The sequence below is a fragment of the Malaclemys terrapin genome, chromosome 13 (genome assembly GCF_027887155.1).
Source record: "Malaclemys terrapin pileata isolate rMalTer1 chromosome 13, rMalTer1.hap1, whole genome shotgun sequence".
NCBI classification, from domain to species: Eukaryota; Metazoa; Chordata; order Testudines; family Emydidae; genus Malaclemys; species Malaclemys terrapin.
The window spans coordinates 7,633,303-7,651,197 of NC_071517.1; the positions used below are offsets into that span (position 1 = coordinate 7,633,303).

The 17,895-nt window shown below is 43.3% G+C and overlaps 1 protein-coding gene across 1 annotated transcript in view; it reads left to right on the top strand.

Moving 5' to 3' along the window:
- Positions 1-15,863, top strand: part of CACNG4 (calcium voltage-gated channel auxiliary subunit gamma 4) — a 61,102-nt gene extending 45,239 nt beyond the window's left edge. Inside the window, exons 3-4 of the mRNA XM_054046720.1 lie at positions 6,578-6,718; positions 10,831-15,863. Coding sequence (XP_053902695.1) covers positions 6,578-6,718; positions 10,831-11,369 — 680 coding nt within the window. The 3' untranslated portion in view covers positions 11,370-15,863. The remainder of the gene's footprint in view (positions 1-6,577; positions 6,719-10,830) is intronic.
- The last annotated feature ends 2,032 nt before the right edge of the window (positions 15,864-17,895 follow it).

Consider the following 17,895-nt stretch of genomic DNA (forward strand, 5'->3'; position numbering starts at 1 on the left):
CTCAACCTTTTGTGGGAAAAGTCACCCCACTAGGTAGGTTTTAAAAAATTTCCTCCACAACCCTGCACAGAGACTTAAACAACAAATAACTTCTTACTATGTTGAGCTGTGTTCAGTTGACAGGAGTATAATTTCTGGAGCTACCACAATTGTAACAGTTGATTCCATAGAGAACACACCAACCCAATGGAGTTGCATTTGTGTAACTGAAAGGAGAATTTGCCCCAATGTATTCGTAGCACTTTGTCCATGGACTGCATGACAAAGGCCTTGTCTACATGGCCATTTTACAGCGCTGAACCTTTCTTGCTCAGGCGTGTGAAATAACACACACACACACCCTGAGCGATGCAAGTTTCAGCGCTGTAAAGTGGCAGTGTAGACAGTGCACCAGCGCTGGGAGCCATGCTCCCAACGCTGTTAGCGACTCTCCTCATGGCGCGACTACACAGCCACGTTAAAGCACTGCCGCAGTGAACATTGGCAGTGAAGGCCAGGGGCAGTTCTATGTATTTTGCTGCCCCAAGCACGGCAGTCAGGCGGCTTTCGGCGGGTCGTCTGCGGGAGGTCTGCTGTTAATGCGGATTTGGCGGCATGCCTGCGGGAGGTCCGCTGATCCCGTGCCTTCGGCGTACCCACCGCCGAATTGCCGCCGAAGCCGCGGGACCGGCAGACCTCCCGCAGGCATGCTGCTGAAGGCAGCCTGACTGCCGCCCTCACAGTGACTGGCAGGGTGACCGCCCTCACGGTGACCACCCCTCTCGGCTTGCCGCCCCAGGCACGCGCTTGCTGCGCTGGTGCCTGGAGCCGCCCCTCGTGAAGACATACCCTAAGTAAACACATTCCAAACATGGAATAAACTGAATTTATTTTGCTCCTTTGATCTTCACACCTGCATTCTGTCCACTAATCTAACTGGTAAATGTAATTGCTAAGATTAAATCCTGACAAGCAGTTCTCCTATTGACATCATTTTATTTTAAATAAAAAGAACCCTGCCATAAAAATGTTTTAATTCCTCCACCCACATGTGGTAGCTAGGATAAGGTGAAAGTAGAGAAAAGGAATTATACTAGTCAGAGATCTGAGATTTGCTACGATGTATGCAGTCACGGCTCAGTGATGGGTTTAGAGTCCACTATCTTGCAAAGCATCAGTTCTAGAAACAAATACCAAATACCACTGGAAATAATGGAAAATAGGGATTCCTTGCTTTTCAATTATATAAAGCCTTCAAGCCATGGCAGTCTGTAAAGTATCTGACCTGAAAAATCACAATAATGTAAAAAAATAATTTAAGAAGGTTTCAGTGTGTTTTAAGTACTGACTTTACTGTCACACACTGGTACCTGTTGAGTTGGATTGCTGTAGCTACTTTGTCTCCTGATAACTAAGGCAACCTGGCTTTACGGGTGAAAGGAATTGACAATACTACCAATGAAATCAACTGTAACACTTTAAACACTGTCAAAATGAGCTTTTCCTTAAAACATGTGCCATAAACAAGGCATGTACTCGCAGAGCAGAGTAGAGAGATTTTTGTTGGCTCTTGTATGGAATGACAGCATCACTCATTCATATGATTTGTTCAATAAATGTGTTAGTCTCTAAGGTGCCACAAGTACTCCTGTTCTTTTTGTGGATACAGAATAACACGGCTGCTACTCTAAAACCTCTCATATGATTTGTGACTCTCCCACTCACGAGTTATCCCAGCCAAACTGTGTTAAGATAATAAAAGTCAAGTAGGTGAAAGAAAAGGGGCATTATTTTCAAAAAAGAAGATCTGGGTTCTGCAGAAGTGTATCTGCTCTTCCACCTGCAACTACTGCAAGTGCTTGTGGAAATCAGGAAAATATACATCTGACTGGTAAGTTATATGCAATGTTGCTGTAGCCATGTTGGACCCAGGATATTAGAGAGACTAGGTGGGTGAGGTCATATCTTTTATTGGACCGACTTCTGTTGGTGAGAGAGACGAGCTTTCGAGGTCACACAGAGCTCTTAGCAGAAACACTGGATTTATTACAACAATCTATAACCCATTTAAATCACACACCCCTGCCAGCTTCTCCCCATGACTGGAAAGGTGTTAAGGGGCCACTTTGCACTGAATGGTCCCTTGAAATATGTGTTAATTAGTTATGCTAAACAATCTGTTCCACCTTGTATTTAGCTGTGACACTTGGAGTCAGGGCCGGCTCCAGGCACCAGCTCAGCAAGCAGGTGCTTGGGGCGGCCAAGGGGAAGGGGCAGCAGTCGGGCTCTTCGGCAGCGGGTCCCTCGGTCCCTCTCGGAGGGAAGGACCTGCCGCCGAAGAAGAAAGCGGCGCGGTGGAGTTGCCACCAATCGCGATCGCAGCTTTTTGTTGTTGTTGTTGTTCCCCACTGCTTGGGGCGGCAAAAACCCTGGAGCCGACCCTGCTTGGAGTACATTTCCCAGATGGGAAGGAGAGCTCTATGGAGCTCGAACGCTCATCTCTCTCACCAACAGACGCTGATCCAATGAAAGATATTACCTCACTCACCTCATCTTTCTAATCTCCTGGGACCAACACAGCGACTACACAGCTAAAAATGAGTTAGGCACCCCGCCTGCATAGGTGCTCTTGTAACGCGCAATAGGCAGCTAGCTGCATATTTAGGCACTTAAATACCTTTGTAAATACGGCTCTTAGACGGTGAACCTGCAAACTGCTCCACAGGCAGACCCCCCTCTGCTCAAAGGCCCCGATTCAGCAAACCATCCCTGTTCAGCACTGCACTTAAGCATAGGCTTAACTCCTATTCCCATCAGTGGAATGTAAGCATTTGCTTAATTGCTGTGTGAAGTTGGGGCCCCAGTGAGCCCCACTGAATGCAATGGGGCTCTGCATTGGCGCAGAGCAGCTTGCAGGATTGGGGCCTGTGGGTAGCTGCATGCATTTCTGCAATGCATGCACGTAGCAGTTGGGAATTACCTGTGCAATCAGGGATGCGCTGTTGCACAGTGGTCTGCAGCTTCCATTTTTGAAAATGTCACCCTCACTGTTCATGTAGCTACACCCTTCCAGGGGAAAGTAAAAGCCAGAACAGAAGGGTAGAGCTTCTGAGCCCTGGGTGAAGAAGCGCGGAACTGTGCTGCAGTTTCTTTACCACCGGAGGTGTCATAATGGATAGTGGTGCAAAGAGACAGGACAGTAAACAAGAAAAACAAAATAGAGGAGAAAGCAAAAACTGGATTCCCTTCATATTTTTTGATGTGCTGTTATTTTATTACCAGAATGGGGAGACATACGTAAACTATGCACAATACACATGAGCTGCTTTTAAATTTCAGGACCAAAAATACATGTTGTAGAAGGAAAACTCTGCACTATTGTGTGGGAAGAAAATGCCATGTTTTGACTCTCTGTGTGTTAATTAACTAACAAAGCAAATATTATCTGTGGTGCTAATTATTAAGAGTAGAATAGCCCACGCTGTGAATTTGGCTTCTGTAGCAAGTATTCTCTAGTAATAGTGGAACATTTTAAGGAATGTCCTTTTAGTTTAAGTGAAATCATAATGAACAGCATGAATGGGGGAGGGGAATGAGTGTGACTCTTTATTACTATGAATTTTCTGCCTGTGACAAAGATATTCATGAATGACTAAGTGTTTGGGTGCCCACCTCCAAGCACCTTAAAGGGTGCTGCTATTCCAAGGGTGGGCGCGCAACACTTTCTGAAAAATTAGCCCCCTTTAAGGCATCCCAGGATGGGCACTCTACAATTAAGGCACCTAAAAAAAAAAAAATCACTATTTGCTTTTGAAAATCTTGGCCATTGGTCCTTATATTGCATGTTACGTTCTACACCACAAATAAATGGGGACAATAGAGTGGAGTCCCAACGTTCAGGATGTCCTGGGGAATGGCCCCATTAACAGGACATGCAGATTACAGAACGCACCGTCTACACTGCATGGCCTATCCTGGCCTATCCCCCAGTGTAGACACAGCATGCGCCAACAGAAAGAGGAGTCCTGCCAACATTGGAACACCACCACCCTGAAGGACATTGGCTTGGGGCAGCATAGCACTCTTGTGGTGGGACAGCTGCAGCTACAGTGGGGGGCGGGGGGGAGTTGTTAGCACACTTGTTACCAGGGTGTGAGGTTTTCTTCACATCCCTGACCAATATAGTACAAACTTTACGTTTAGACGAGGCCTAAATAGCTGTAGAATCCATTGTGTTACTTGAGAGGCACCAAGAGACAGGTGGAGACACTATCTATGATAGCAACAGGAGAGGTGGGTGACATTTTTCAGGTGAAACTTTTGGTGAAAAATGCAGATTCGGGTCAAGTGAAACATTTTGCAAATTCACCGAATTGTTTTGATACCCCAAAAAAAATTAAAAAAACCTGAAAAAATTGAAACTTCCCATTTTTTTTATTTGAAACAACTTTTCATTTCAAAATTTGCTTTAACTTTAATTTTTAATTAATTAAAAACCTTTTCAAGAAGCGCCACGTCAAAACAAAATGTTTCCAACAACCTGAAACAAATACCTTCCATGTTTTGGAATTGCTGGCAAATAAAAAAAAAAATCAGTCAGTCACACAATTTCTAGCACCAGAGCTTGTGTGAGCTGCATGTGCTGCTTAGAGACTCAGAAGCTGACGGTAAAACGAGTGAAGTGATTGTGTGAGAAGCAAAATAGAAGGCAGGAGCAGGAACAGGTGTAGCAGATCATGGATCCCAGCAAGAAATGAGCAAATAATGGAAATATAATTTCTTTGCATATTCATCCTAAAACTAGTTCAGGCTGCCTAAAACTGGATCCACACAGCAACTCCAGATAGTTTTACATTATTTTATCTGAACCACTTTTATAACTGCTTAGAAAATATCTCCAGCATAAACAGCCTTATGTAGCAAAGATGCCAAGTATGGCAGGACGCAAACTTTTCTCACAACTACAGTTCACAACAATTGTAAGTTCTTTGGGAAGGGAGGGTCTTTTTGTTCCAAGTTTGTACAGCACCTAGCACGGTAGGGTCCTGGTTCACGAGTAGGCATCGTGCAATGCAAATAATACATCATGATGGTGGTGCCCACGCCTGCTCCTGTTGCGGTGCATGAGAGTTTTTGTCATTCATTACCATGGGAGCAGGGTTGAAGCCTAGGAGAGCTCTGGTAAACAGCCAGGTTAGAAGGTACTTGGCTAATGTGGGCAAATCACGGCCACCGAAACTAAAATGAGAAACCTCAGCTACGACATCTGGCCATTTCTCCTTGGGAAATGGGGGGCCTGGCTCACCATGCCTGCCAAACAAAGAGATGGGCCTCGAAATTTCACCCGAGAGACACATTGCAGTTAGTGTACTAGATTTCCATTACTCACCACTAACCAAGTCCTTTTGCACTCTGGGTCCCCACTCTGTACTAGCCACCACCAGCCCCACCCCTTAGTGTCCTTATGCCTTTGTGCCTCCGCCGTGATGATTTCTCCTTCTCCGTTTAGCACATTAACCTCTCCGTGGCCCTAGTTACAAAACCTCACCTCCCCCTCCCCCCACACACACCTTTATCCTTCTATGTTTTTGTTACAATTCTTGCTTTCTGGAACAGTTTAGTCAGTGTATTCCCACACCTCACCCCCTGCGCCCATAGGCCCCTCTTTTCTTTTTTGTCCTGTATCACTATTTCTAGCGCATTTGACCATATTTCTTCCTCCTCCTTCTTTTATTTGTGTATTCAGCCCACTTCTTCCTCCTGTTTCTTGGTTTAAGCTCATTTCATTTGCTGCATTTGTTTCCCCCTCCTCATTCCCTTCTGTTGTTCTCTAACCTAGGGGTGCCCTGGTTTTGATGCCTGGCCTGCACTGATGGTATTTAAATTCTCCCATGGTGTCTTAGATACCATTGTTGGTGGATGGCCTGACAGTGCCTAACATATAAATAAATAAAAAGTGTGACAAATGATCCCAATTAAATGCAAATATTCATGATACACTAGTCTCAATATCTTCCTTTCTAAAAGTCAAGGAGCTTTGAGTCCATTAATATTCTACAGCTGACAGAGAGAGATGCTAGCAAGACTGTGACATGAAGACAAAGGGCTTAATTACCTGAATTTGCGGATGTCACACATGTACCAAACCACATCTACATCTCATAAAGCTGCCCACATGGTATGATATAGTTAATAATCAGCTCAGGCATTTTTCAGTGCTTTTGCCTGCAAGATGATGGGGGTGCCTCTCTCTAACCTCGTTGGCCGGTGCGTTGTCAAAAACGTTCCACATGCAGCAGCATCAAAAGGCAGATTATGGTAATAGCTCCAAACTTGCCAGCAGAAATCTCAAAATATTTAGGAGCAGCCAATGAAAAGTGTACGCCGTCACAATCACTTTGTCTCCATCACATCAGCCATCGGCTCATGACCCTGGGTCTAAAACCTGCCTCCACATGCAAACGCCGTGATGGTGCCAGGCCAGCAGAGGCTGAGGGTCACCCTGAGGAAATGTGCCTTGTGATCTCTGTGCTAGCACCTGAAAAGGGATCTGGGCTAATTACTAACTGTCATGTTTTTCCTCTTATATATCCCTCAGGTATTGTCCGTGCCTCCAGTGTATTCCCCATCCTAAGCACAATATTGCTATTACTGGGAGGACTCTGTGTCGGAGCAGGAAGGATTTACAACAGCAAAAACAACATTATCCTCAGTGCTGGGATTCTGTTTGTTGCAGCAGGTACGTTCTTGCCTGAAATTTATTTATTTAGTAGCGTCTCCTTTCTAAACTGGAAATGCAAACACACAGACGCGGCTCAGCAGATAAACAACGCCAGCTGTACGGCTGCCTGCGGTATGAGCTGTGAAGAGCTGAGAAGCAAAGGCTGGGATTTCTAAAAGAATGGCCAAAACCCATGGAATTGGAAAGTGGAGGAAAGATGGCCCAGCGTTCATGATGCTAGCCTGGGACTTTGGAGACTTGAAGTTCAAATACTTGCTTTACTGCGGGCTTCCTGTGTGACCAGTGCAACAATTTACCAAGGGTCGTGGTGGATTCTCCCATCACTTGCAATCTGTAAATCAAGACTGGATCTTTTTCTTAAAAGATCTGCTCGAGGAATTATTTTGGGGAAGTTCTCTGGATTGGGTTATATAGAAGGTCAGACTAGACAATCACAGTGGTCCCTTCTGGCCTTGGAATCTATGAAAACCTTGGGCACGTCACTTTGACCCAGACCCACAAAGGTATGTAGGCTCCTAACTTCCATTGAGTCAATTAGGACCCTAAATACCAGAGTTGTGCCTCAGTTTCCTATTTGTAAAATTGAGATAATATTATTTCCCTATCTCATTGGGGTGTGGTGAGGCTAATTACATTGAAGGTGCTCCAATACAACACAAAAGGGGACCACGTAAGTACCTTAACTAGACAGCATCTAATTCCCTTGGGCTCTTTTGAAGTCCCAGCCAGATGTGTAACCCTCCACATAGCTCATTTTAAGGACATTTGTACAAATGGCCCTACAGTGTTTAGGATACATAAACGCCGTTTGCTGCAGAAGGAGATGGTCACAGCAGGACAGAAGGAGGTCAAATACTGTTTCTTAAAACCGCTTCAAACTGCACCAAGCCTGTAATCAGAGACTGGAACTGGCTTCTCTAGGCTCATTGCTTTTCACACATAAGGATTCTGGATGACAAGTCAGAATTAAAAGCCAGCCAGTAGTATTTATAATTTGTTGTGTTTAGAGATTGAGGCCAAGCAGGGAAGGCGGGGAAGGAGATTTGATCAGCCGAGGAACAGAGATATCTCCCATGAGAGCCTCAATGGTTTGTGGCCTGATGAGGATTTGTCCATGGATTTTAATGACGCTTCTCTTTGGCGCTTGAATGTGAAATGGTTTTTAAAATGAGAGTTTCCAGCTCAGCAGGTGGGCTTTCCACATTCTATCTTTTTTTCTTTTAAATTAAATTAATGGAGATATCCCATCTCCTAGAACTGGATGGGACCTTGAAAGGTCATTGAGTCCAGCCCCCTGCCTTCACTAGCAGGACCAAGTACTGATTTTGCCCCAGATCTCCAAGTGGCCCCCTCAAGGATTGAACTCACAACCCTGGGTTTAACAGGCCAATGCTCAAACCACTGAGCTATCCCTCCCCTCCTCGTTACCAAATGACATGTCCTCTTTCAGCATCTGTGCACCGCAGCGTAAAGAAGAGCATAGCAGCTTACTCTAGGAATGGGCATTTTAAAATACATGTATCAGTGATAAAACACATATCCAGTCTCAGTAGGAAGGTGGCAAACCCATCTTTTTGCATGTGATGCCATATCAAATGACATCAGCACGTTAGGTGGAGGGACAGCTCAGTGGTTTGAGCATTGGCCTCCTAAACCCAGGGTTGTGAGTTCAATCCTTAAGGGGGTCACTTAGGGATCTGGGGCAAAATCAGTACTTGGTCCTGCTGGTGAAGGCAGGGGGCTGGACTCAATGACCTTTCAGGGTCCCTTCCAGCTCTATGAGATGTATAGGTTAGTATCATGCCATGCAACAGATCCACAAATGGGGCTGCTGTCCATAGAAGCATGGGAGAAATCAGAGTTAAATCCAAATGACTACAGAAGGTTCAAATGAAACCATCCCCTGCTAGCCATGTTTGAAATCCAAAGCTAAGTTTTGCAAATGGTCCCTATGTTAGAGGCCAAACTATGGCCACACTAATATGTTGGAGGGGCTAAGCTCACGGGTTGGCAAATGAGCCAAACTAAAACTGCATCAACGTCAGGCTGCCTGAAATCTGCAGCTGGACCCAAATTATGAGATCTCAGCCCATCTCAACAAATGACAGTGGGAGAGATTTGAGAAGTGAAACATACCTTACAGCACACAAGTTGCAGAAATATCATGCAGGGATAAATACCTTGGTGATGCATTTTATGAACATGCTAGTGGATTTCTAAGAGCACAGGGGCTGAATGAACCCAGCATGGGCATGCGTGAGCTTCCTCTCAGACTGCCAGGGGCTTACGAGAGCTCCCTGGATACTTACGTAACTCCCAGCAGTTTCTGAGCCACATAAAGGAGCACTTTGAACGTCATCATCTCCAGCAAGGTGTCTGTGTTTTGGTTTGCCATTGCCCCTGTGATTTGGTACAAACAGAGCAGATGGCACGCTGCAAATCAGCCCATTTGGTCTGTTTCGTGGATTTCCTTCAAACGTTGTAAGCTCCTTCTGCACTTTTAAAATGTGAAATGGTATCGTATGATTCTACTGTAATTGTGTCTAGCATTTTATAGCACACAGGGCCAAATCCTGCCTGCCTTACGCACGCCAAACTTCTCCTGAAAGCAGGAGTTAGCTCCCAGACTATACACAGAGCTTCAGGGATTTGCCATTTCCCATCAGATGACTAATAGGTGGGCGGGGGGATCCCTTTCTGTTCTTTTTCCCAGGAGTTCAAGGGCATCAACAACTTCATCTTAGGCAAATCTCATGACAGAAACTAAGTTCTTGAAGCATTTTAACAAGGAAATCCTGGCAAGGCACTTAACCTAATGAGTTTTTCCTGAGAGTGACATTTCACTGCCCTTCAACTAAGGCCAGTAACACAAGTGTTTTGCACTTTGTTAAAGACCTTAGGTGGCCATGTGGAATCTGAATCAGGCACCTCTCACAGCCAAGGTTTTTCTTTGCCCCAAGCAGGGGCGGCTCTATGTATTTTGCCGCCCCAAGCACAACAGTCAGGCGGCTTTCTGCGGCGCGCCTGCAGGAGGTCCGCTGGTGACGCCGATTTGGCGGTATGCCCACAGGAGGTCTGCCGGTCCTGCGCCTTCGGCGTCCCCACCGCCGAATTGCCGCCAAAACCGTGGGACCGACGGACCTACTGCATGCATGCCGCCAAAGGCAGCCTGACTGCCACCCTCACAGCGACTGGCAGGCCACCCCCCAGAGCTTGCCGCCCCAGGCACGTGCTTGGTGCGCTGGTGCCTGGAGCCACCCCTGGCCCCAAGTATAGTGTCAGAAAACATTGCCTTTGATATCCTAGCACATTTTCCATATTAGAGACATCATAGAGTCAGTCACATTGTTAATATCTTTCCTTAAAGCTTCAGATGAAGTATGCAGCATTTCGATGAAAAATCCATCAAGATGGAGGATAATTTATTTTGATCAAGGTGAACAGCTATAGCCCTGGGCTCACAATGTATCTTTATTACCACTTCTGAATATTATAAGGCCATTAAACCACATTAGCCAGTACTGACTTGTCACTGCTCTGTCACCATTAACAAAGAACTATGGGCCAGTCCTGCTCCATCAAAGTTAGTGGGACTATGCAAGCAACTTGTGAGACTGTGTGACCCAATGGATGGGCCATTGGCATGAGAGTCTAGAGATCTGGGTTCTGTTCCTGATTCTGCCCTGCTATGTTATTTTGCGTAGATCTCAGTGTCTCATTTTCCCCATCTGCAAAATGATACTTTTCTTCCTTTGTGAAGCACTTTGAGATCCAGGTATGAAAAGTCCTACGTATCCCTGAACCAAATTTCACTGAAGTCAATCAAAATATTTCCACTGACTTCAGTGAGCGTTGGCTCAGGCTTTCTAAGAGTTATTATAAACTATTCAGTGAGATCATGTCTCTAATTTCTAGTAGATATTTTTATGCCTCTCCACAGACAAACTTTTGGGTTTGTTTTTAAGTTTATGACTGCTGATATATTGTTTTACTATAAATAAATGAAATCTTGCCTTGTAGCAATTTTAAGTTTTCTGATCTAGAGGGCAATTTTGTTTGAGTTTCTGCCTTCCCACCCGTAAAGACTAATTTGTTGTTTCTTTTTCCAGGACTAAGTAATATCATAGGGATCATTGTCTATATATCCAGCAATGCAGGTGACCCAAGTGACAAGCGAGATGAGGACAAAAAGAACCATTACAACTACGGCTGGTCTTTTTACTTTGGAGCTTTGTCTTTTATTGTGGCTGAAACCATAGGAGTACTGGCAGTGAACATTTACATTGAGAAAAACAAAGAGTTGAGATTTAAAACCAAGAGGGAATTCCTTAAGACTTCTTCCTCTTCCCCTTATGCCAGGATGCCAAGCTATAGATACAGGAGGAGGAGATCCAGATCAAGCTCTCGATCGACAGAGCCTTCTCCGTCTAGGGACGTTTCTCCAGTTGGCATGAAGATTGCCAGTTCCATCCCTATGAATGAAATTTCCATGTACACTCTGTCCAGAGAGCCCTTGAAGGTTACAACTGCAGCCAGTTACCATGCGGACCAAGAAGCCAGCTTTCTGCAGGTCCACAACTTTCTTCAGAAGGAATTTAAAGAAGGACTCCACATCAATATGGTTAACAGGAGAACGACACCTGTCTGAAGGGTTTGCTTTCTCTCTCTTTCTTTTTCAAAGTGTCAAAACAGAATAGAGCCTTCAAAAAAGAGAAGGAGCAATTTAAAATCCTTCTCAAAACAGGACATGTGCTAGGGTAGCAAACGGAGGCCTTGGAATACTGGAATGGCCTAAAGATATTGTACATTCATAGCTGTTTTAAAAGCTATTCGGAGTTTGTTTCATTAAAGTTCCTGATGTCACAAGAAAGTGAAAGCAACTCACCTCCCTGCAGTTTTGTAATGTATACAATGTGTCAGAGAAACTGGAAAAGAGTTAGTTACCAGGACGTTTTAAAGAATTACAGAAGAATTGCAATGTGATTTTTTTTAAATAAAGTCTCTTAAAATAATCATAATTCATGGCCAAGTCCAAAGCTTATCACAAACGGAGCCTAATGCAGCTCTTCAAAACTACGATCCAGTTTCCTTTCACACAGGGGAGAGAGAGCAGAGGTCTGTCTCAGAAGCAACTGCCTCCTTGAGAAAATAAAATCTAGAAGGCAAAACTATTTGCAGCCATCTTGTGCTAATTGAACTGTAGCACACCAATGTACGGCATGTTGCAGCATTCTACAGTGGGCGAGCTACAAGGGTCAGTACTGCCTCCACTGTTAGCTCCTTGTGCAATAGAACCAAGGAGCTGATGGAGCCAATGCAGATGAAGCAGTGAGCTTAGGGTGGATGCATTCTAAAATAAATGAAATGGTGCGGAGTTAAAGCGGAAGCTGCTCAAACGTATTTGCAAATATTATTTCTTGCCTAAAGTTTAGAACACTTGAATCGTCTCATTGCTAATAGACCTAGTGCCTGATCCTGCCAGGTGCTGAGTGCTTCCTGCATGTACAGGGTGCACCAGACCTCTCAGGATCAGTTTCCTATACGCTACGTGTTGCAGGAACAGGAAACAGAGCTGGGCCTGTAGGAACCAATACCTGTGAAATTGAAGATTCCACAAGGGTTGCACATTACTTTTTTTCCTTGACGCTTCACAAGTTCAACACTAATGCTAGCGCAAGTTAAGGTATCTAGGCTACGTGTGTAAGAAAAGGGAAAGCTAATCTACTGATCCAATCTACTATTCAGAGTGGTGAACATTTCTGCAAAATGCAGACTTATAGGTCATGTAATGACAATTTTAAAAGATAGAACAAAAATAATTGCAGTTTACTAGATATTTATTAAACTTTTTATCATGGAAAAGCACCACGGGGTGCAAGTTGCAGTTGTTTTTATGCTGAAACTGTGGTTCAAAGTAATGTAATTTATTCTGGAATGATGGAATTCACTAAGTGCAGAGAGGCCCACCGGACCCTGAACGTAACTTACGGTGGGGAAAAACGTGGATTTGTGGGTTTGAGGGGGTTGTTATTTGCTTCTTTATGATTTTTCTAAAAAGGGCTGAAATATTTGCTTTTAAATTCCTATTTCATTTTTACATGAGACCAGTGTGTCCCACTTCTCAGGGAGGTGGATTAACTACGCCGACAGAAGAGTTCTCTCCCGTCGCCATACAGCGTCTTCGTTAAAGCACTGCATCGGCGCAGCTGCACCAACGCAAGCGTTTTAAGTGTAGAGTTGACCCTAGGTCTTGTCTGCCCTGAAAACTCTATGGTGAATGGTGGACTGGTGAAATAACATCACAAGAGCCAAAAAGTTAAACAACTGAGGGTTGGAGTCCGCAGCCAGCTTGTTTAAAATGCTTTGTTTGTGAATCCCTACTTAACGTCCATGACTAAGTGATATTTTACGTAAAGGATGTCTTTGTTAAAGGTTGAACATCCCTCAATCTTTCAATTAGGGCACAAAATTTCCCAGTACATTTGAGCTGAGTCCTACAAAATTCCAGTAGGAGCGGCCTTGGCAGTCCAAACGACAAGAATAAAAAATAAAAAACCAACAACAAAATCCACAAACAGCTCAGGCCGTCTCACACCATCATGAAGAAGGAAAATCAGGTACAATCCCAATTTTTAAAGAATCCTCTCCTTGTCCCCTTTAAATCCCATTTAGGCTTCAATCGAGCATTTAAACACATGATTAATTTTGCAAGTAATCCAATTAAAGCAGATCGGTGCATTAATTCCTCTTTAAGAGTTTATGTGGCGCTAAAACTCTGCTAGGATCCTTGTTTAAGTCCTCTGTACTGGGGTGAATTTCACCCTGAGAGCTGACTAGAATGGAATGTAGGGAATTCTAAGGCATTAAGGGGAAAGATATTAATAGCTTTTTTAATTTTTCAAATGCTGATTTGAACAGGAGGGAAAATTCTTATCTACTTTCCAATACAGAACTTTTTGAGGAAGAGGGATGGGTGGGAGTAGGTGAAGTTATTAAACATCTTGAAGAGAATTTTTTACATAAATCTTTATGCTTTCAAACAATAAATTTCCTACCTTTTTGAGATTTCTTAATAATTAAAATCATTTTATTAGCTATGATAGAGGTAGAAAATCACATTAAAGAAAAGCATTCTGTCTCAATGTGTCATACTAAGTGCTTATTAATTTACACATATTATAGTCAATGTATTTCCAAGTGCAATTCCCCAGAATTTTTTCCTATTGTGTTAATAAAGTAAGAGTTAGACATTAGTCCTCATTTGTGTTTGCTGTAGTTTAAAAAAATCATTCCCTTTCAAATCAAGAGTTAGATGTAGGTTGTCTTTCTAAACTCATGGCCATTGAAAAGAAAGCTGACAGTGTGAAGGTCGTTTTTGGTGTGTTTGTTTCTTTTAAATCACCTTCTTTCAGTGACTGTTTGGAAACAAAAACTGATTCAGGTTGAAGTATGAGCCCTTTTCTAATGTGAGGGTCAAGCTTGCAGAACCACACATGTATATTTGTACAGTACATCTACACCTGGTCCACAGAACCCCTCAGCTTCAGGGGCACTTCTTAGCAACTTGGCTGTCCTAACTTTTGTTTTTATACAGATCATTTTCCCTTAGAACCTAAGCTCTTGTGCCAATTTCTGGCATTATTTAGATCTCCATTCTCTAAGCACGGGGCATTGAGCTCCAGGGGCATGTAGCCCTGGAGTTTTTTGGGTCATAATCCTCAACCCATATTCACACTGAGTAGAGTGGTTTGGAAAATGGAATTTCAACATGGGGACACTTTGGTGGGATATGTAGTCTGGCAAGAGAGGAAGGCCCATAGGGCAGAATAGGGACACGAACAACCTGGGACTCCAACTCCCATGAGTCACTAGGGTGTATCAGGCAGATGTAGAGATATATTAATGTTTCTCTTTGGGTCAAACTGAAATAAAGATTTCATTTCATTTTGATTTTCCCCCAATGAAAAACAGCCAAAGCCAAATTTTTTTTCCTGAGAAAAATGTTGATTAAGGGTTTGGAACAGCTTCCATATAAGGAGAGGTTGAAAAGACTGGGACTAGTCAGTTTAGAAAAGAGATGACTGAAGTTGGCAGGGATATGACAGAGGTCCATACAATCATGAATGGTGTGCAGAAAGGGAATAAAGGAGTATTATTTACTCCTTCACATAACACAAGAAACACAGGGGGTCATTTGACGAAATTAATAAGCAGCAGCTTTAAAACAAACATAAGGAAGTACTTCTTCACACAACGCACAGTGAACCTGTGGAACTTGTTGCCAGCAGATGTTGTGAAGGCCAAAACTACAACTGGGCTCACAAAATAATTAGATAAGTTCATGGAGGATGAGTCCATCAATGACTATTAGCCAAAATGGTCAGGGATATAACCCCATGCTCTGGGTGTCCCTAAGCCTCTGGCTGCCAGAAGTTGGGACTGGATGACAGGGGCTGGATCACTCAATAATTGCCCTGTTCTGTTCGTTCACTCTGAAGCACCTGGCATGGGCACGTCGGAAGACAGGCTATTGGGCTAGAGAGACCATTATTCTGACCCAGTATGGCCATTTTTATGTTCTTATGATTTTGACAAAACCCAGTTTCCCAACCAGACCATGTTTCATTCAAAATTTTTCCACCAGCAGGCTGTTGTGTAGTCTCTTACTCCATGAGTAATCCCTCTGAAATCAATTTGACTACTCTAGGAGTAAGCTAAAACCCCACAACACTGAAGGTAACAATCTCCTTTTGTTTTATGTGTGGACAGTACTGGGCACAATGGAGCTCTGATCTCTAGGATTTTTAGATGCTACCCCAGTATTAATATTAATAATCAGGTTCTCTGAAATAATCCTAGCCAGAAAACACAGCATTCAGTATTAAGAGACGAAAAAAGCTACATGGAGTTATTCGACCATCTCTTCCTATTTCTCATTCCAAACAGAATAGGGATGAAAATAGCAGTCACTTCACATGCTGTTCATTTTTAGTAATAGAACATTTTAGCATTTCTTTTTCTGTTCTTTCTGTATAGGTCACATATCCACAAGGGCTAATCTACCATGTCCCTTGAGGTTATACTTCTATCTGCAGTTCTAAAAGTATTATTTCCAATGTGCATCAGTTCTGCCCATATAATCACAAATACATATACTGTACTTACTATTATTTTTAAATAAAATGTTTTAAATGTGTGGAGAAGGTATATAGATTTTAATTTACAAATTCTTTGGGCTGAATACTTATAAAGTGTGGGTTTTCTGGTAAAATGGGTATATATTTTTAATCTTGTCAGTATCCCTTTAAGTAGAAAGATTCTAACCCCGGAGACTATTTCACTGGGTAGTGACATGGACTCTTATCTCATCAGTTCCAGTTCCGCTGGCCAACCAGATCTAATCAGATGTTCAACTTGTCAGAACATGGAAATTGAGACAAGGCTTCTCATAGTCCCTCACAGAAAAGTTTGGTTATACTGTTTGAGACACAACTTCAAGTGAATTTTTAGCAACCCGCAATTAGGATTGATGACCCTGCCCTGGACATAAATTTTTTGTAAACTTTTGTCCAGCATTCTAAATGAACTTGAACTAGGAATTTGGGGGAGTGGGGATGAGAGGGGGTGGAGGGAAGGAGGTGGGATGATGAAATTTGGTTAAAATTATTTTTGACACTTCACACTTCTCTTAACACCCTAGTTGTAGCTGGGAAGGCTACCACAAGACAACATACTGCAAGAAAAAAAATATTCTCATAGTATCTCTGAAACCAGAAGTCCTAATCATCGCGGGATAGATGCTGTGCTCACACACAAGATTTCCAGTTAAGTGGTTGGGTAACATTGGGAAAAGCTGCGTTATTTCCAGCAGCTTTCCCAACCCAAACCCAACCCTCTTGAGGTTTGCCCATGAGTCGTTCTGAATACTGCAGCATATTCATTCATTAGTAAAAGCAAATGCCGATCCGTAACACTTTCACTGAGGAGTCCACATCAGACTCTTTGTGGACATGGTGACATACAGCCAAGTTTATGGAAGTATTTGCTAATTTTGTGTTCCTCTGTTTTTGGGATAGTCCCAATCTGGGACTTCCAGGACCTGATTTTCAAAAGGTGGTGGGGCCCACAGATTCACAAAAAAGTCAAATCATACCCTTACAATCCATTCCCATCCCCACCAGGGTCTGGTGCGAACTCTTTTCTGTGCATTCTCCTTTCTACACTCTTGTAAGTTTTTCTCTGAAGAAAGAGCCTCGTCTACCCACATTTTAAAACTCTAGAAATTTTCTATTTCCGTGAATATAAAATCCCCAGCTGTGCGAAATGCACTGAACAAAGGTCATGAGTTCAGCAGCCCCACTATTCACCCTAAATCATTCTGAACCATTCAGTGATCACGGGCAATATTTCTTCTTCAAATGGTGCTTTTAACTTCACCTTTACATTTCCCAAGTCTCCACATTCTCTAAAGATAAAGTGTGTGTGTATATATCTGATCAGTGGACACATCTGGAGGTAGGCAAACAAAAGGATTCAGCTTTTCAAATGCCTCCATTCCCAGGGGGTAAGCCAGTCAAAGCTCATTCTCGGTGCAAGACTGACTCTGCCCTTGACTCTGGCTAAGAATGAAATAGTTCAACAGGGATGTTCCCACATTGCAGAACAAGCTGGGGGACAGAGTCGTGAGCCTGGCTGCCTCACAGCACACAGAAATAACTGGTACAAGTATTGGAAGGGAAGATGATTGCGGGGAGTGGAGGGAGAAGCTTTGTGGCCTGTTTGAAAAGTGAGAAGGATTTCAGGTGAGAGGATATGTCGTCTTCTTGGAAATAAGTTGACATAATAGGAACTAAAAAATCCTTACCCTGTAGAAGAGATTGAAGTGCATTCTTCAACATCTGATGCAGCACTTGCCTTGCTCAACCAAACATAGAGGGTCGCCTACCAGAAATGCATGCTAGGAAAGGTTCTTTTAACAGCTTGGACCCACAAACAACCAGTCAGTAGTGACCAGCCAGAGATGGGGACGTAGCTCCTCTGGAAGAGGTTGAATTGTTGACTTTTGAAGAGGTCAGGATTGGGGGCAATGCGGGAAGACAGGGTGGTTAATTCAAGCCAGTGTGAAGCAGTTATGTTAATTTGTTTGTTATGGACATTATGTTTCTATAATAAAA